At 42.4% G+C, this 20,000-nt stretch overlaps 3 protein-coding genes across 6 annotated transcripts in view; 1 reads left to right on the plus strand and 2 right to left on the minus strand.

The window, feature by feature from the left end:
- ube2t (ubiquitin-conjugating enzyme E2T (putative)) overlaps window positions 1–4,799 on the plus strand; it is a 14,731-nt gene extending 9,932 nt beyond the window's left edge. Inside the window, exons 2-9 of one of the 4 annotated variants that reach the window (XM_032520783.1) lie at window positions 1,995–2,000; window positions 2,046–2,049; window positions 2,407–2,516; window positions 2,635–2,704; window positions 2,796–2,901; window positions 3,008–3,106; window positions 3,528–3,611; window positions 4,005–4,799. In XM_032520783.1, coding sequence (XP_032376674.1) covers window positions 2,408–2,516; window positions 2,635–2,704; window positions 2,796–2,901; window positions 3,008–3,106; window positions 3,528–3,611; window positions 4,005–4,112 — 576 coding nt within the window. In that variant the 5' untranslated portion in view covers window positions 1,995–2,000; window positions 2,046–2,049; window position 2,407 and the 3' untranslated portion in view covers window positions 4,113–4,799. Of the gene's footprint in view, window positions 1–1,847; window positions 2,050–2,370; window positions 2,517–2,634; window positions 2,705–2,795; window positions 2,902–3,007; window positions 3,107–3,527; window positions 3,612–4,004 lie in introns of those variants that run through there. The other 3 variants (XM_032520785.1, XM_032520782.1, XM_032520781.1) reach the window with 3 other exon arrangements.
- LOC116692455 (rho-related GTP-binding protein RhoA-C) overlaps window positions 1–20,000 on the minus strand; it is a 732,216-nt gene that overhangs the window by 323,721 nt on the left and 388,495 nt on the right. The gene's annotated exons all lie outside the window — the stretch shown is intronic.
- Window positions 4,420–20,000, minus strand: part of lgr6 (leucine-rich repeat containing G protein-coupled receptor 6) — a 41,222-nt gene continuing 25,641 nt past the window's right edge. The window contains exons 5-18 of the mRNA XM_032520717.1: window positions 18,852–19,067; window positions 18,604–18,675; window positions 14,879–14,947; window positions 14,351–14,422; window positions 14,136–14,207; window positions 13,666–13,734; window positions 13,233–13,304; window positions 12,873–12,938; window positions 12,710–12,781; window positions 9,278–9,349; window positions 8,713–8,838; window positions 7,617–7,771; window positions 6,895–6,975; window positions 4,420–6,755 (exon numbers count right to left, since the gene is read on the minus strand). Coding sequence (XP_032376608.1) covers window positions 5,500–6,755; window positions 6,895–6,975; window positions 7,617–7,771; window positions 8,713–8,838; window positions 9,278–9,349; window positions 12,710–12,781; window positions 12,873–12,938; window positions 13,233–13,304; window positions 13,666–13,734; window positions 14,136–14,207; window positions 14,351–14,422; window positions 14,879–14,947; window positions 18,604–18,675; window positions 18,852–19,067 — 2,470 coding nt within the window. The 3' untranslated portion in view covers window positions 4,420–5,499. The remainder of the gene's footprint in view (window positions 6,756–6,894; window positions 6,976–7,616; window positions 7,772–8,712; window positions 8,839–9,277; window positions 9,350–12,709; window positions 12,782–12,872; window positions 12,939–13,232; window positions 13,305–13,665; window positions 13,735–14,135; window positions 14,208–14,350; window positions 14,423–14,878; window positions 14,948–18,603; window positions 18,676–18,851; window positions 19,068–20,000) is intronic.

The following is a 20,000-nucleotide window of genomic DNA, read 5'->3' on the forward strand; positions in this document are numbered from 1 at the left end:
GAAAGTAGTCACAATGAATTGTATGTGTTCAAATGCCTTTTGTGAAGGATAGCATAAGGTTTTGAGACAATCTGATGAATGGAGGGAATGTGTTAATCTGTAATTTTTTGCTGGAACAGAACTAGAAGGTGTAACAATACATTATGTGTGCTTATATTGATATTTGTTTGATATATGATATATATACAGGAATGTTTTTACAAGCATATCCAACAGGTCAGGCGCCACCGTTTCATGTTCAAACTTTATTCTAAATCAACTCTATAGCAGGGCTGCCAACTCTCACGCATTGGCCGTGAGACACACGCATTTGACTGGTTTCACACGCGCACACGCCACACCCCCGATTTCTCACGCTGAAGTGTCAACCCGGTCGGTCAAATTTCTGAAAGATGAGTTTATCTATGTTTTTACCTGTTGAGCCACTTGTGATCGACTAGTTGTGCTTTCAGAGACTGTGAGGGGCTTCAAGAGCGCTCCCTGTCTGTGGAATTTTCAAATTGTCGCAAAATGAGAACATTTTTTTCACGAGCCATCCCAGGTGCATTTCCCCGGCTTCAAGTATGTGCTCTGAGTATTACAGACCCGTCCGGCGCTTCAGGTATGAGCTCTGATTATCACAGACCGTCCGGCGCTTCGTGTCCACTCTCTCTGTAAAGATGGAGGTGAGCAGCGCGGCTGGTAGTGTAGCAACTTCAGTTCATTGTAGTGGACTCGCTCTGCTGGGGGCAGTGAGGCGTTGCATCCGTGTAGTCCTCCGATAAAGAGCAGCGTACGGCCACCTCTAAACTCTGTCAGAGACCAGAGACCCAAATGGGCCTCTGCGTCTGTCAGACGGTCTGAATGAGATCCACCATATCAGCGGAGGAATGACATGCACAGCAGACTATATTACAACTCTCCACATCTCGGACACAGAGATGGAGGAGTTATGTGCACAAAGTTGTAAATATGAGCAGAAATCTGGTGAAACACACCTGAGCTACTAGCCATTATACTATAATAATATATTATATATATAATTATTATATATATATATATATATATATATATATACGATACTGCAACGTTGGGCCACTATTGTGCATCTCAACCTCGCATTCTAATGTAACTGTAAATAATTAATGATGTTTTTTAAAATGAACAAATAGTCTTTATTTTCACAAAAAAGTAAAAACAGTAAGTGGGGCCAGAGGATGAGGCCAAACTTACTGAACAATGGCACAAAGGTTTAAGGATTAGAATTTATGTAACTCAGTGGTTTTCATTCTTAGAATTCAGTGGTCTTAGTTGATCCCTCAACATTAATTTAACTTTGGGTCCCTGGTCCCTACACCAGGGACCCCTGGACCTGTTCCCCACAGACCAAATCTTCTCAGCTGTGCTGACATATGCTACTGTCTCTTCATGTGGTCATTATGTTTGGCACATGTGTGTGGGTCAGTTCTTATATCAGAAGAAGGTAATAATGTAAATGCTGAATGCCTAAAACCGTTGATACAACAACACAAAGGCTCCTAACCCTACAGTTTTGCACATATCATGTAAGACTTGATTTCTCCATTTTTTTTGCAAAAAACTCTCCAGAAAGTGCCATTTAATGGTTATTTTTCAAATTTTTTCCCTGGGGGGGCATACCCCCAGACCCCCCTAGGGAGTCCCCCATCCACCCACATATACCAAATCCCAATTTAAACCCTAAAGGATAAAGACCAAAAGAAATTGCTTTGTACGCGGCAAAATATGGGTCGGCCCCCCCCAAATCTCACTCCAAGGTTTTTGGAAAAGTTGGCAGCCCTGCTATAGTAATCTCTGTCTTTATCTAACACAAGCGATTCAACCGTAGGTGGCGATCGTGCTCCGGCTAGCGGAACATCGCCGATTAAACGGAAGAAGAAGTTGAACGCGGGCGGAGCTGATGACGTAGGGCGAGGGAAATCCAAAACAGAGTTCAGGTCCTCTCGGGCACAGCTAGCTAGTTGTGAAGTAAAAAGCGTGAAGTAGAGTTGTAAACGCGGCTGTGGAGTGAACGACAATTGCTAGAGAAAAGTAAGTGATTTAATATCAAGTGAACAATATTTTATTTTGACTACGGTGTGGTTATTGGACTTTAAAAGACATCGCCTACTACTAAGAGTTTTTCCGTAGTCACATGATTGATCTTCTAACGTTAGAGCTAACTTGGCTAGCTAACGTTACGTAACTGGAAGTCGCCTTGGATAAAAGCGTCAGCTAGCTAAATGAAACGCAATGTAACTTTGTAAAGCAAGTGCATATTTTCTTTCTGGTAGGTCTGTTCTGTCAAATATTAGGCTTACATGAATACACGAGGTACCAATATCACCTGTTCGTTTGTGTTGCATTAATCAGGACTCGTTTCCGTCCACTCCATTCTCCGCTCTGCAGAATGCAGAGGGCTTCCCGTTTGAAGCGTGAACTTCAGATGCTGAGCACGGAGCCACCTCCTGGAATAACGTGCTGGCAGACCGAGGAACGGGTAGACGACCTGCAGGCACGTAAGTATTCTCAGCATACTACTGCATTTCTCAGGAATATACCACATGTGAGAAATTAAATATCTGGTTTCTCTATTTGATCAACCATGTATTCTCGTTGTCTTGCTCTGGTTTACAGAGATAGTGGGTGGAACAGGGACCCCATATGAAGGTGGACTCTTCTCCTTGGAGATCAAGGTCCCGGAGAGGTGCATTATCTCAACGTTTTAACATTGATATGTTCTCTGTAAACACATAACTGCAGTCAAGTATGACTGTCCTGCTGTCTTCTTCTCGTAGGTACCCATTTGAGCCTCCCAAGATGCGATTCTTGACCCCCGTCTACCACCCAAACATTGACAATTCGGGACGTATCTGCCATGATGCCCTCAAACTCCCGCCAAAGGTTGAAACGTATTACAGTTGGAAGTTGTTTATGATTCACATGCATTATCTGGTTTTGTTTGTCTGCTGTCAAACTTATTAATAATTTTTTTATTATTATTATTCAGGGTGCCTGGAAGCCATCTCTAAACATCTCTACAGTCCTCACCTCCATTCAGCTGCTCATGGCTGAGCCCAATCCAGATGACCCACTTATGGCCGATATAGTGAGTCTCACACAATCTTGCATTCACAGATATCATACTAATCATATCTGCTAGAATAGCATGGCTCTGACACACATTAACAGTGTGGTGGTTTTACTTGTTTTTGTGAATATTCTAATACAAATATGTGTGACAAAAGGGCTTTTGCAAAACCCCTTTTTTTTGAATGGCTGAGAACTTAATAACACTATGGTTCAAATACTCTTTTCAGTATGCATTTTTATTGTAAGCCAGACATTTTTCTAAATGCCAGGATAACTTTAGATATCAGTCTGAAACACCTTGACCTCTTGTCACAAAAATGCAGCCTCTCGCTGTCTTAAAATTGCAGTAGAGAGCATCTGAATTGTGATACTGTGATCCAATTGTGTATCTCCGCCGTATACACATGCAAAGAGACGTTTACATTTTTTGAATGCAGTCATCAGAGTTCAAGTACAACAAACAGCTGTTCACGGAGAAGGCCAGGAAGTGGACACAAGAACACGCTGTTCAGAAGAACACGGTAAGTCTCTCTGGTCTATAGGTGAAGCAGTTGTAACATATTTACTGTTGTTCATGATTGCAACAGTTTATTTATTTATTTATTTTTTTAAACCTTTTTAATGTTATTATATACTGACCTCGGGTAGGCTCCTTTATTCCTAGTGGGTGACATGATTATTGTCACTTGCTCCACAGCGCTGTAATGTCTGTTAATCGTACTAGCTCTGAGTAGTGATATATTTTGCCCACAAGGTGGAGGTGTGGCCCCTTGATAGAATGTTAACAAAGCAACGCATCCTGTTTTATTATTAAAATGTGACCCCCAAATTTCATAATTCTCAGTTTAGGGATGTGTAGGAGTATTTATGGGCAATACTATCATTATCTAAAATAGTTTGTATCTGTTGTTCAGGGAGTCGTGGAGACCAACAAAGAAAATACTCCAGATCAAAAAGCTTCATGTCGCAAAAGAGAGGCACAGCAGGAGGCAGAGGAACCAGCAAAGAAAACCTGTGTGTAGTTTCTATCTTGCTTATTAGAGCCAAAGGTCTCTATTCTCCAAAGCCACCATGCCTTATACAAGGCAGCTACTTTTTAATTTAGTGCTTATACTGTACCTACTTCCTTTTTCTATGTATGCACTACTCATCTTAATCCAGAAATGCCAACATATTTATATGCATAATTATAATGTTTCTTTTGTGATATTAAAGTTTATTTTAAACATTAATTGATTAAACTAATTTATGTATTACGTACAATACCACGACTTGCGTGATGTGAAGGTGTGTTTCACAGTAGTAGCAGAAGCACAGTGGTTGAGGGTGTATACAGTATGAAGATAATAATTTTATTCAAACATATGCTTACCAGTTGTATACAAAGTATGTACATCCTAAATAGCAAGTTTATTTGACAAACTAAGGATTTAATTTTTTAATATAAAATTATATATTTGCTGTTTATTATATAAAAAGGGAGACAGACATCATAAGGCTGTAGTGAGTCAATACCATGCTAGTTCAGAGGTAGTTACATTGTACATATCGCTAGCCTACTTTAATGTCTGTAGAAAGATAGCTAGATCCCATTAAGTCTGTATAACTGCTTACTGATGGTTGGGCAGATTTGCATATTTGAGACAAAATCATGTAAACTATTTGAAACTGTGTGATCTGTTACCTGTTGCATTTTTTTGCTAGATAAACATTCTCATAACAGATATTACACAATTGCAAAGAAAAATATCTGAATAACATTTCTGTGAATGAAAAATGTTAGCTTACTCTGGTTAAAAAAAAAAAAAAGTCCCGGTGTGTCTGATAATGACTCCTTTTCTTTGAAACTGACCTTTAGCAATAGGGTTGAACTTACATTTAAAAAAAAAACATTACAAAAACAAATAAGATAACTCCACTTAAAATATAACCAAACAATCTGTAAGCTCTAAGCTGCATGTCTCATGATCACATTTCAGTATAAACATTTACACTTAAAGTTCTACTGGTTCTAAATATATTCCCCCTGGTTAAACCATTGATTTGTCTGATGCTTAGATTTTCATGTAGTTAACAGCTTTTATTGGAGCTTTTTTTTTGTCATGTGAGTCCATGACTGAAGCAGTCCACTGGGTAGTGTCTGAACTTATCCTTTATTTTAACAGACATGTATTGTGGTGTTCCTTTTAATAGTCTTAACTGTGAATGGAACTTTTAGTTTCACTCTTAATTTTCAGAGGCACCTTGTTGTGTTCTCATAGACTTCCCTTAAGTACTCTACAGTCTGTGTGGACTCATTCTGAGATGCTTGAGGATTGAACCCCAGAGCTGGTCTTGCTGCTGCTGTTTGATGGTGGTCCTTTTAAGTGTCCATAGTGTCCCAGCTATTCAGACAGCTAGCTTGGTGACTCATGGCGGTGAGTTCAGAGAGGGAGTCATGGTAGAGTGATACAGAGGACAAGTGTTATAAATCACATCTTGATCCAAACTCTTCAGACATTCATTGTCATTCAGGCTCCCTCCTCCAGTCACTCTGTCTCTATCTTTGGCTGTGGGAGTGGGTATCTGGCAAGGGATGAGAGGAACAGAGGAAGTAGAGGAGCAGTGGGAAAATCTGATTGTATCCAGTCGGGGTTGGAGAGAGGACCCCCCACTGTAAAGGGCGTCGGCATCCGCGAGTGATACCTGTGTCGACGAATCGGAGCAGGAGCTCTTTTCTGTTTCCACAGAAACCAGCGAGTCCAGGGTGCGATCTCGGCGTAGCTGTGGTCGCGCTTTGGGGTGAGGCCAGAAGAAAAACTGTGAGTGGTCTCGTGTGAAGAGGAGGAAGAGGAGGGGGTTGAGGCAGGCAGGCAGGGGCTGGAGAAGCAGGAGAACTGATTTTAACACTTCCTCGCTCAGAGAGAGGAGACCCAGGAGGGAGCAGAGGGAGAGAAAAGCTACAGGTACATAGAGGAGGCCATTTGTGAATATTAGCCAGGCAACGTGTTTGATCATAGCGCAGTCCCACAGGCCCTCACACTCTCCCCGAAGTAACTCCCAGTATAGGCGGATGTATGATCCTGTGACTATAAGCAAGCACAGGGTGTTCATCATAATGAGCGCCAAGGGAAAGCCCAGAGTGGATGGTAGTCGAGAGGATGGGGGTGGCAGAGGTGAGGGAAGGCAGAAAGGTGAGGACCTGTACTCCCCAACTCCTACCAATGGGAGAGAAGCAAGAGTGAGGGAGAGAGTGAGGCAGAAAAGTGCACATGTGCGCACACTCCCAAAAGATGGGGACTTCCCATAGGCACGGGCACATGTCACACTCACGCCACACTGAACAGCTGCCAGAGTCAAGAGCAACACACTTGCCTCAGATGCAAACACCCAGACCCATCCCGTCGCTTGACAACCAGGACCCCCTTCCCAGCGGGCACCGTGGTGACCAAACTCTCCCAGGGTTAGAGCATCCACAAGGGCTAGGGTGCACGTACACACACCTGTCAGCAGGTTGGAAGCACCCATGCAGGCCACAGTAAAACGGAGAGGTGACAGGTAGCCGGGTGAGCCGAAGAGGGAGAGGAGCAGGAGGGAGTTCCCCAGAAGAGACACCAAGGAGATGGACCACAAGCCCAAACGAACCAGCCAGCTGCCCAACAGAGAGTCACAGGGACGGAAAGGACCTGCAAACACAAATCATCAGCTGTAGCTGTAGAACTGTAAACAGTGAATTCATGACTCATGAATTCCTTACACTGTAGTTATGACAAAACAATCTGAAAGCCAGCTTGATCACATCACTGAAAGTGCAATACACGTTACCTGGAGTGGGTGTGCATTGGACACTGGTCTGTAGTTTGGATTCCTCTATTTCCAGTTGGAACTCCTCCAGGTCAGGGTCATCTGAAATAAAGCAATGCCAGGGTTAGCTATAACAGCTTATTCTGCATGGGTAAGTGTACACAGTATACGTATGTTACATTGTGTGTGACACTGTTGTGATAAAGAAGGTGATCTAACATTCTTTTCCACATGAAGTAAAAAAAAAAAAAAAAAAACATTTAGAACGTAATTGGCACTTACATTGGATTTGATCATCAAGACTGTTTTTCTAACAATTAAAAGTGAATGCTTTAATCAGTGATATGTTATGGTTCAGTCATCTTTTGTTATTGTATCTTTTGGTACACCCATCAATTGTATATTATCGGCTAACCCTAACCCTTTAATGGTGAAGGTTTAATGGTTTTAATTTCAACTTAATTGTGGTTTATTGGTGTTTAAATTTTATGATTGCCACAGGAATGTGTGGAGGGGTCAAGACTCAAGTAAAAGTGTGCATCAGTTGCCAGGTAGCTGTAGTTTCAGCAATGCTCTGACATATTTCAAGTGGGCTTATGTCAATAATTCATCAATGAGCAAAGACATATGGCACTCAGATTTCTTTCCATTACTTTACCCCATCCTGTGCCCCGGGTGTGTACCATGTGTGTTTTCTACTGCATATATGCTCGCACAGATATTGTAATGGCGTAATTTCTTACAGTGTGTGTCAGCATGGATAGGGTACATGGCTAAAGTCCTCCTGTGTAGGTCCTCGTCAGTGTTGCTCTGCTCTGTGTCCCACTGGCCTTCTGGCTTGTAGCTATCACAAGAACCATACACACAGCACTGGTAGGCATAGGGCATCTCTATTACCCTGTAACAAACAGATGGAACAGTATTGACAATAGATCAGAAACAACAATGCCACAACAGAGGGTTTAAGAAGTGATGTTCATTTTAATGTGAGCTTGTACTAGCTTAGCTTTTACATACAACATTGGATATTTATATAATGTTTCAAAGGGCTCATGAATCTGCTCCTAAGTACATATTAAAAAAATCTAAAAAAAACTACCCATCATCTTTAAGCAACACATAGATGAAAGTCAGTTTTCTAAAGTCTGGATCAGCTGACTTCTTTGTAGATTGCTGTACACAGAAATTAACTTTACATGCTTTTGAAATGGCTGACAGGAGTTCTGTTTTGATGGTCTAAAGTAACTGACATTGGCACATGATCACTTGCCATCTCTTATTTCTTTGAAAATCACTCCATTTTTGCTGCACCTTTTCAGGCCTGCAGTGATCTTTGTAACAAGATTTAACTTGCTGCTGACAAATGCTTCCTCATTGTTGAAGTTTAGTTCAGGATTGGCTTGCAGGGAGATAGTGTAATAAGCTTTTGTCAACCTTGGCTGCTTTTGGTAAATCTACCACTGCCTCATTTGGTTACTTCCCAGTTGGAAAGAGTTATCTGATGGGAAGGTAAAGTGATGAAAATATTCTAAATATAGTGTACACTTAAACCAATATTGATTTTGTAGGTGGTCAAAATACATATTGCTGCTTGCCCGTCCACAGCAGTACATTGCTTAGCTTCCATGTCAGTACTCCGGCCTGCTTCTCTAAATTGGAGGCATGCTGACCGTCTTCTCCTGTGGGTAAATCTGACTTTGAATAAGTACCTTATACAACCCCTCTTGAAAAAATCTTAATTGTCCCTTTATGTAAGTTTTGGATGAAAAAAACAAAACACAAAGTAAACATTATCCAAGAAAAACTAGAAGGATGTATAATGGTGTGTTTGTGTGTTACCTCATACGGGGGAAGTAATCAGGACTGAAGGCCTCATACAATTCTGTGTTTCCCCTCAGCTTGAGATGAGTGAGACCCCCCAAACCAACAAAAGGTAGGGAGCTGAGACGGTTCTCAGTCAAATCCCTGAGATAGAAATAAATTGAGAAAGAAACAGAGTATGGGTGTCTCTATATGTACAACTGTTCAGACAAGGCTCTATCAGATTCCCTCCGGATAACACTTTCTGTCAGATGAAGTGTATCTGCTTGTTTAGATACACATACTTCAACCATTGTTGTCTTCACACAGTGAAGAGAGAGATGAATCTCCTGGCCACACAGAGGGGTTTTTCAATCAGTAAATCCATATCAGTGTTCTTTATAGACTCACTTCAACACTTTTTCTGTGGCACACACAGTCAAGAGTGGAGTGTTTATAGAAGGCAAAGGCTCCGACACATAGCTTAACTTTAATCAAAGATGCATAAATTCGGCGTGCCTTCTAGGGGAGAAGAGTGACACTTCAGAAGGACCAGATAAAATGGAGAGGAGTCTAAGTGGTAGTAATGAATGTGTTTACTCACAGTTTGATCAAAGAGTGAAGCGAGGCAAAGGCATCCAAGTGGATCCACTCAATCATATTCCAGCTCAGATCCCTGACATAAAAATGAATGAAAGTGAAATGAAAGTGACTAAAATGAGTTGTAATTGCACATTGAATGTTGTGGCTTGATCACCACTAGATGTCAGAAATATCTCATAAGTCTACATAGTTTGATCTTGACCCATGCTTTGCAACCTTATGTTCTTAAGACATGTCTGTTGGTGACATCTCATCATACTTTGGTTGATTTACCCTGCACCCTGTTTCATTTCGATGTGTTTTAGAGGCAGTGTTATATAATTGAAATTATATAATAAAGAAATGGGGACTGTATGCAGATTAGGTATTTTACTGAGTCAGAACGCTCACTGAGTTACACATATAGTACTTTTCGATGTAATACCCCATTCAGTAGTAGGGGGATGATCGGTTACCAACAGGTACATAACACTAAACACCCTTTTAGCAACTAAATCTTTTTCAAATACTACCAGAAATAACAATGTCTTATTTTGTTTAACTTGTTTAACAACATGTATTCCTGGTTACCTATTTCACTTCACAAGGCTAAAAACATTTCCTACTAAACCCTTTAACTGAAATGGATCAACACCAGTCCAGTCTCTTAGAAGCAGTGTTGTATCTCTGTGGATATCGTCATAGCTCCGGGTTGGATGTGGGTGTCATACTTGGGGGTGCCTCTGGTGTTTGCGATGTTGTAGGTGCCGTAGCAAGTGCATGTGCCTGAGTGCGTTTGTATGTTTTTGGGTGATATGTTGTCATGCTTTGATCTATGTCGATGCATTCATTTGCGCCTAGAGTCTCAGGTGAGTTTATTACTGAAGATGGGAGCTCTTGCCTAGCGGGTCGAGTCATGGTAATATCCACTGGCAGCATCTGCAGGTTCTTTGGACGACAGCGCGTGGTCAATATGAGCAGTGTGCTCTCAAACTTTGTCATGAATGAGGTAGGTCTCCGGCCCCAGATGCTTCACCACTATGGCCGTACTCCATTTTTCATTCCCCTCATGGAAATGTATCACCTAAACCCGATCACCGTCATACAGGGCCTGCAGGATAGAGGAAGGCCTCTGGTGTGCTTTCTGTTTGGCCTGCTGGATCTACATCAACCTGGCACAGTCTGGTCTGAGAAGGCTGAATTGGGTCTGCAGTCTGCGTTTCAAAAACAATTTAGCTGGCATACAGCCTGTGACAGAATGTAGTGTACTGCGGTACATCAGGAGAAAGTTTGCCAGACGATGCTGTAGTGAAGGTTTGTGGCCCGCAGGATCAACACTCAGCACCTGCCTCACCAAAGATGCCTTCAGTGTCTGTACCGACCTCTCAGCTGCCTTATTCGAGGCAGGATGGTAAGCCAACCAAGGTCTGCTTGACTCCATTATTTCTCAGGAGCAGTTGGAATCCTGTTGAGGTGAATTGAGGTCCATTATCACTCACACATTCCTCTGGTAGTCCATAAGATGCAAACATACTGCGAAAGGACCTCAATTGTTTTGGATACTGTCGTTACACTCACGTGGACCCCTCATACCATTTTGAGTGGCTATCTACAACCACCAGGAAATGATGCTTGTCTTTTTCAGCAAAGTCAATATGGATCCTTTGCCACACTAAAGTGGGCCACTTCCAGCAGTGCAGTGGTGCTACACTCGGCATTTTTCTTACAGCCTGACAAGCGCTGCAGCTCTGTACCCTGTTTTCAATGTCATTATCTATTTGAGGCCACGATATGCAGCTTCTGGCTAAAGCTTTCATGTGGCAGATGCCCTGGGGTCCCTCGCGTAAGTTTTCCAAAGGCTGTTGTCTGTGGATAGGACCCCGTATATATCTGTATATATCTGTGGATAGGACAGGGGTCTGGCTTTTTTTAATATTGGCTTAGCATCTGTCTTGATTCTGATGTGCGCTTTAAATTCACGGATTTTACCGTGTCCCTCATCAAACACAGACTGTTAGCGCTGCAGCAACGGCAACACTTCAGACTCATGGCCACCAATGTGTCCCAGTTTTGAACAATGGTGACATTTTTCTGTCTTAAATTTACAGGCATTAGCGGCATGTTTGTCCCCGCATCGATAACATGGCCGTGTACTTGCGTCCACCAGTGATCCATCCAGCTGGGTACCCCTTAGATTGGTACACCTGGTTTGCTCATGCCCTGTTTTCTGGCTGTACACTTTATGCACCTCTGACGCCTTGTTTGGTTTTTCTGAAAATTCCACTGTGGTCTTAGACACCATATCCATTGAGCTTGCAATGTCACAAGCAGCCTTGAAAGTTAAACCATAATCTGTCAAAAGCCTTCTCTGAATGGCTTCAGTTCTCAGCCCACATACAAATCTGTCCCTACGAGCTTCATCCAAATATCCAGAAAACTCACAGCATGTAGAAAGTTGTTTATGTGCACTTATGTATTCGGCCACACTAACTCCATCTTGCTGGTGTCCGTTGAAATCGGAATCACTCCGTGATCACCATTGGCTTTGGGTTGTAGTGGTCAGTTAGTGCTTTACTGAGCAGTTTGTATGACATAGTGCTAGGTTTGGTCAGGGATGTTAGGTAAGATTATTTTTTGGGCAGTTTGGCCTTTATTTTTGACAGGACAGATGAAGACATGAAAGGGGAGAGAGAGGGGGAATGACATGCAGTAAAGGGCCGCAGGTTGGAGTTGAACCCTGGCCCACTGCGTCAAGGAGTAAACCTCTGTATATGGGCGCACTCTCTACCAACTGAGCTATCTGGGCGCCCGAATGCACTGACCTTTTAGTCAGTAGGTTTTGTTTGCAATTATCCACTGTTCAAAACGTTCAAGATATGATTCAAAATCGGATTCCTTGTATTCCCCAATGCTTCCAATTGGAGAAAAAAACCCACGATGCTAGCACTGTAGCACCGCTAACTCACTTCACTTGATTATTTCCATCCGTGGCTTTTTCTTTTCTTCTGAATGTTTATCCTCTATCACTAGACGTGGTCCGTTTTCTCTCTGTTGTCAATATATCCCATCCTCGTCGCCACTGTCATTTCCGTGGCATTATAATAATGAAGAAACGGAGACCATATGCAGGTCAGGTATTTTACTTAGAACGCTCACTGAACTACACATACAGTACTTTTCCATGTAATACCCTGTTCACCAGGAGGGGGCGATCCTTTACCAACAGGTACATAGCAGGTAGACTAGTATTTCACAAGAAAAAAGCTCAAAGGAAAAATATTTGTAAAAGGATTAGATTTTTTTTGTTCTCTCCTATCCTGTTAATCATCTGATGAAACCCCAGTTATACCTTGTGTCCCCTTGGTGGAGTCCTGACCCCAAGGTTGGGAACCACTGGATGATAAATGTGTGACATGTGGGAGAAAATGAACAGGTACAACAAAGGTTGACTTACAGTGCTCTTAGAGAGGTGAGCTGCTGAAAGGTGCTTGACTCTATCCTTCTTATTTGGTTGTGTTGTAGCCCTCTGTTGTAAAGAATACATACAGAACTATGTAAAAAGTGATGGGAAACATATAAAACCTTTCATTTTGATGCATATGTGTGTGCAGACTCACATCTCTTGCAGTGCAGAGCAACGGTAAAAGCTGGGCAGAGCCTCAATCTGGTTGTAGGACAGCTCCCTTCAACAATACAGAAAGCAAAAGCACACACACACAAGGCACACATAAACACAGTGACCATCTGTGGATTTATAGCGTGGGAAATTATAGGGGTGACAGGATTATTTCAGGAAAACAGTCGACTCTGTGAGCAAGGCAATATAGCAGGACAATAATTTCCTTGGGGGGTGGGAGCTGATTGGATTTCATAGCACAGTGATTGTATAAATGATTGCTTGGGGGCACAACTCTCCACAGTTGGGTTTTGTGTATCAGTTTTTGTACCTCTTACTCTCCCCCCATGTGTGTACTCACAGCACTCTGAGGCGAGGCAGCTGCTCACATAGATCCAGAGGGAGGGCTGAGAGACCAGTTCGAGTCAGCGTCCTGTAGAGAAAAGGAGAATCCTCAGGTCATTGTTGAAGTGCAAGCAGGCAAAAGGATCCCCCAGTCCTGTGAGTCTAACTTGGTCGGACAGGGAGCTGTTTAGGTTTGCCAAAACTATCACCGGCTGGCATAACTAGCTTACCCTTCCATATCACTTTTCTGATTGTGCTGTTCTGCCCTTTTCTCTCCTAGAATCCTAAAACACACACATTATTTATCTATTCTTTTTTGCTCCTGCTTATCCTTATCTCTCTCCACCTAATTTCTCACAGTCTTTGCTGTTGTATGTGGTGATATAATTCCGTGTGTGTAGTAGTGTGTTTGTGTGAGTGGGCGGGGGGGGGGGTAAAAGAGAACTCACAAAATTTCCAGGCTGGTGGTTCCTTTCAGATCGGGAAACTCTTGAATCTGTGTTGCCCCGTTAAGGGAACTGCAGCATCAGGGAGAAAAGTGTCAGAAAACTCTCTCTCTCTCTTTCTCGCTCTCTCTCTCTCTCTCTCTTACTCTCACACACACACACACACACACACACACTCATACACACACACAGACCTTGTCTAACAGCTCATTTTAGCCATCATACTTTTCCTCCAACATCAACACAAGCTGTTTTGGCTGTCTCACAAGACATCATAAGTCACACCATTCAACATGTTCTTACAACACACTCTCTCTTACCACATCAGCACGGAGCACAGCAATAGGCTAACACAACATAATTCAGTAGGCCATTACACATGTCCACTCAACTCTCACTGCTAGGGACAGAGGATGATTTAAACAGTGTTTGGGCTAACTCACTGGAATGGTTCCTACTGACCGCATACTTACAGTGTGTGCAACTTAGGTAAGAACTGGAAAGCGGATTTTCCCACAAACTGGATGGGGTTTTCATAGAAATGACTGTAAGAAAGACATTGAAAATTGATTTGGACATATTCAGATTAATTTGTTTAGAGGAATGACTTGCACTGTACATGATGTTGACATGAAATAGAAATTATGTGTTTATCTAACAATATGTGCACATTAAGCATTAAGCTCACAGAGTTTGGAGCTGAGGGTTTCCCACGAAGGCCCTCTCAGGGATGGCTTTGATATTGTTGTTATGGAAGCCCCTGAAAATATAAAAACATACTGTTAGTCAGACAGTTTATCAATATGTTTTTGATTTTGTGTGTGTATGTGTGTGTATATATGTGTGTGTGTGTGTGTGTGTGTGTGTGTGTGTGTGTGTGTGTGTGTTTGCGCAAGTCATATGTCCTCATGTTGCACCTGCCGTTGCACAGCTGAAAAACATTTTTGGATAAATGAGATGTAAACACGCACACATATGCTGTATCTTTGTCACATATGCACGCTGCGGAACATCTGCTGAAGCTGAGAGAAAACATGGTTTGTGTGTGTACGTGCAGGCGAGTGGGTGCGTGGGTGTGCAGCCCGCACCTGCTTAGGGTGAGAGAGATTGTATCCGAGTGCCACATTAAAATCACTTAACGGGATTACTTGGGATAACTCAACCACGATAGTCATGTCAGGCAGGTGTGTGTGTGTGTTTATATGTCTGTACTCACAGTTCCTGAAGCTTATTCAGTGTCCTGATGGCCACGGGGAACTCCTGCAAATCATTGTAGTTTAAATCCCTGAGAGAGACAGTAAGATAATCAGTCATGATTACATAACTTATTGAAAAAGGCCAAGGCATGATGGAGGTTTTCATAGTTCAACCATGTATGATAATCTGTATTTCTGTGTGTGAGAACGTGTGCCTTAATGGATATGTATGCGCAGCCGTTTCCTTTCCGCTCTGAGAGGCTGACAGCTGTAGAGTGTGAAGTTTGAATTTAACCTTTGTCCTTTGCTGCTCTGACCTGATTATTTAGGTCTGTGTCTGATTAGTTTCCAAGGAAACGCTGGATCAAAACAACTACTGATACAGTATAGTTGACACAGCAGGTGGCAGGAAAAGAAGTTTTACTGAAATTCTTGTCTGTGTATGAGAATGAACTGTAGATGTGCTTGTGTACATGGGAAAAGTGTGTAGTGTGTAGGGCTGGGCATCGTTAACATTTTTTTGATCCCATATATTTTAAAATCATTTCAACATCAATACAAATACATTAAACACAAAACTTCTATTTTCTACCTTAAATGTGAATCAAATCAGGTAAATCTGCTCACTCAGAGTAACATTAATAACAGTGGTTGTGCTTTTGGATAGGGGTGCGACAGTCAGATACTCAGATTGGTATCAATCCCAACTGGGCCAAATTTAACAACAAAAAAGAGAAACCTTTTTGCTACAACATGAACATATTATAAATAATAAATGAACACATGAGATTGTGTACAGGCTAATGTTGAATTGTGACCGCTTTTGCCTTGCCATTATTAGCATATTGGAGCAAACGCTATCTGCGTGAAGTTTTGAATAACTGTAACCACACTTGAACCAACTTTTTCCGGCATTGCCATGACTCACTGTAACTTCAACAAAACTGCAGAGCCGAAGTGGTTTGCTCAAGTTTACTCTGTCTGTACCTCTGCGCGCGTGCGGGTGCACACAGGTACTGAAATTAGGTACCGAAAGATAAATAATTTTTCGATACTCCTAGGATTGGAGTATTTTGTTCGGAGCCATAAAAGTATCAATGTTTAGTGCCCAGCCCTAGTAGTGTGCTAGGGTTGGGTGATGTCCCCTAAATGGGCAGTTGACGATGTTTACAGTAAAACATCGTGATGGACAATGATATCGTCATGGGGGTAAGCACTTTTTATTTTACTATATCTCTGTCTACTACTATGGGCTAACAGTTAACATAGAAACAATCAGACATACATTTAAATGCCCTATGTAAATAGACAGTATTACATGGCTATGCTGCCGCCTGCTGGTAAGGGCAGTAAATTACAGCTTGACCCGCTTTCACTTAACTACGGTGCTATCTATCATCTCAATACGATCTCTGAGATCTGCGTAACAACTGTACAGTGGAACATTTGCTTTTAACATAGCGACAGTAATAACCTAACATACCATCGTTACTGAGAGTAAACTACATTCACGGTTGTATTTGCTCTGAATAACGCATTCAATAAACAGAAACATAACTCTTGCAGCGCACATGAACAGATGCACAATATTAGCTCACATAAAAAATCCTCCTGAATTAGCCTACTGTCGCTAACGTACATTCATAAATCCTACATAACACCGTCCCGTACCCACAAGACATCAGACTTGATGCATGCTAATACGGTGAGGGGAAAAAAGTTGCTTTAACTTGAGGGACCCTATCTTGCACCCTGTGTGGCACAGCGCAAAGCCCGGCGCAAGAGTCTTTGCTAGTTTAAGACCGACGCAGGTGTTATTTTCCTGTCCAGCTCCCGCGGAGGGAGTGGCATCATGATGGTGGCTTTCCATTGTCACGATCATCGCCAAAACCCTGTGGGGTGGCAGTAGCTCCGTTCGTAGGGAGTTGGGTTGGGAACCGAAGGATCACTGCTTCAAGTCCCCGTATGGACCGAAAAGTAAGGAGTATGGATTGGTGGCTGGAGAGATGCTACTTCACCTCCTGGGCACTGCCAGGTGCTTATAAGGCACCTTATCCCCCCAACCGCTCAGGGCGCTGGTGTGTCCTTTGCCATATTAAGACCTTCCTGGGTATGCGTGCTGTCTTTGAATAATCTTAGCCGTCCAGGTCAAAGGATATCTAAAAGTACTCAGTCATAGCCAACTTAATTTGTTTTTATTCTTTTCAAGTAGACAGCAAAAATGCCTTTGATGAAGTACTTCTAGATATGTACGGTATGTGTGTTTTTCCCCTTGGATGTTGTGAAATGTTTGTCTGTCTGTTTGCATACACAGTTATGTTTTCCAGCAGTCCCCTGGATGGCTCCTCGTGGTAATGATTTTATAGTACACACTAGGGGTTGGGGAAGGTTGTAGTGATGCAGATGGTCTCTCATATTTCTCATAAGCGAGGCTGCTGTGAGAGATTAACCCCTCATACCAGTGCAATCCACACGTCAATGACACCTGTTGTCTTACCCGCTGAATCATCTGTCTCTCCTCGCCGCTGACGGCCAAAACACTTTAACACACACTATTCTGGTCCAGAGAGCTCCATTTTTTTCTCATTCTCTAGTTTCCCTTCATCCACTTAAGCATGGCACCCCTGACTTACACCCTGTTCCCTCACATTTCCCAGCATGCATAATAGCTTTTAAGTTGAGTGTTAAGCGGGTCATACGCTTGTGAGTGCACAGCAGAAGTACTTGCTTATCTGCACACACACACATGTGCCCACACACATGCTCATAAAAAGAAACGCATGATTTTTTTACACTTCAACAGGTTGTTAAGCAGCATGCCAGTAACTATGTTTTCATCAGACCACCATGAATTTTGCAGGAGACACAGTTTTACTGTCTCGCTTTCTTTCACAAGGCTGTCAGTTTCCTCCGGTTTCCATAGCGGTGTGTGGTTAGGATCGAGTTATTGAAGCTACGGCACGTATGCTCAAAAACTCTCCTGTAGCCACGCTGAGCCATATTTGACCTCAGCGCTGCTTAGCACTTATATTAGCAATTATATTTTACAAAACGCAGAAGAATCTTTTGATGTTACTTCAAGGCAATCAAAGAGAAACTTTTCATTTTCACTTTCCTGTTGTTCATTTGGTTGTGGTTTTGAACAACGTTCAAGGACCTGCTGAAATTACCAGGACATTAAACATTATGAAGTTGTGATTTAGTGCTACACTTCCATAATTTCTCCTACAGTATTCTTTGGCACATTTTGTATATAAGATTCATAAGAACACATTAATTTTTGATTTTCCAACACCAAACAAAACAAAACATGAGTAAATTGGTGGCTCTTAGTTAAATTACCTTTTTGAAGAGTTACATTTCAGTAAGTCCTTCATATATCTTAGTTGTTCTAAGACAATATAACTGTGGTAAAGACGACCATACAGAAGGAATGTTGATACTTTCGGATACTTTGTCATCACAGTGTTTGGGGAAACAGAGGAGGTACTTATTTGGGCTTATTAAATTAAATCACTTGTGTTCGTGCGCAAGATAGTAAAAATGTCTTGCGTTTAAAAGTGTGTGCGTGTGTGTGAGAGAGATGGCAGGGACCTTGTGGTTGCCTCACACAAGGCCAGCAGTCCATTTCTTTGACACAGTCTGACTTTAACTAATATATTGAGGAAGAAAGACCCTCTGTTTGTGTGTGTGAGTGTGTGCGTGTGTGTGTGTGTGCGTGCGTGCATGTTTGTGCAATACTCACAGTGTCTCTAGACTGTGTAAACCTTCAAAACATCTCGCGCCCATGCTCTTGATTTGGTTGTTATGGAGGTGCCTGGAATAAGGCCACAAATATTTTTCAACAAATCAGAAATTACTGTCTCAAAACATTTCCACACTGTAATCAACACTGCCCCGTTCTAATTCTACGGAAACAAATCATTTTTTCTTGTAAGTTGAGAAACCCAGACTCAGGAGAGTTTTAAGTAAACAAATTAAGATGTCACTTACAATACGACAAGGGCGGTGAGGTTGGTGAATGCGTAATCTGGGATGTGTGTGATCTGGTTGAGGGCCAGCGTCATGGCCTGCAGGGAGGGCAGAGAGTCCAGGGCCGTCACTGGGATCTCTGTTAGGGAGTTGTCATCCAACCACAGGTGTCTCAGGGAGCGAACCCCTCTAAAGGCCCCAGCCGGAACCTCAGACAGCAGGTTAGCATCAAGGCGCCTGCAGGGTAAGCAGAACGGAGCTTAGCGGGATAATCAACAAGTCTAAGTACAGTATGTTTGCTTATGTGCATGTGTATTCGTGCTTGTGCGTGCACTAGTGGTTGTTTATTGTTGCAATGAAACACTTTGGCTTACAGGAAGGTTATTATGAGAATTACATCTTTTATTCTCCTTTCATCTTTGCTGCAGCATCTTAAAGGCTCCTCGTTATGATTTATTCCCATGCTAATTAAGCCATGTCTAGCTTTACCAGTACAGACATGTATGAAATGTAAGATGAGAAAAATGCAGATACAAGCGTGTAGGAACAGTTGGGACGGGCTTGTTTTATTGTACCTCAATTTTTTATTTATGTTGTGTAAAGCCAACTTTCCTCAATGCCTGGAAAAGTGGAAAGACGGAAGGAGGGAGGAACAGTTCTAGCATCTTCAGCTGTTCCTGCCTCCTCCACTCTTTCCATTGGAGTCCCGCTGTCGCCATCAGTCATTGGTGTTTCCACCACTCATACACAATCACCAGACACACAGATGCTCTAAGACATGACTTTCATCTCTTCAACCAAACAAAACTTTGTCTCTTCTTTCCCTTGGTGTCCAACCCACAGGCAATGAGTGTGGACTATGACCCCCCACGTAAATGCACACATGCATACACACTGTCCATAGTGATGAATAATACCCTCAGGGAAGAGTTGACAAGCTGAGATTACTTCCTCTCCCTATTCTTTATTTTGGCCCTTCACAATCTCCTTTTCCTCCCTTCAGCGTCTCTCACACTCACATTTTGTTTCTTACATCGTCACTGATGCATTCCCAGCCGCTGCAAACCCCTTGACGTCTCACTCCTTAACTCTTGTTCGTCTTTTAAACATCCTCCCTTATCAATCTTCCACTGTGGTTCTTTGATTCTGGCACTAGAGCTCCTTCTCAGC

This window comes from Etheostoma spectabile, chromosome 7 (assembly GCF_008692095.1).
Source record: "Etheostoma spectabile isolate EspeVRDwgs_2016 chromosome 7, UIUC_Espe_1.0, whole genome shotgun sequence".
Lineage (NCBI taxonomy): Eukaryota > Metazoa > Chordata > Actinopteri > Perciformes > Percidae > Etheostoma > Etheostoma spectabile.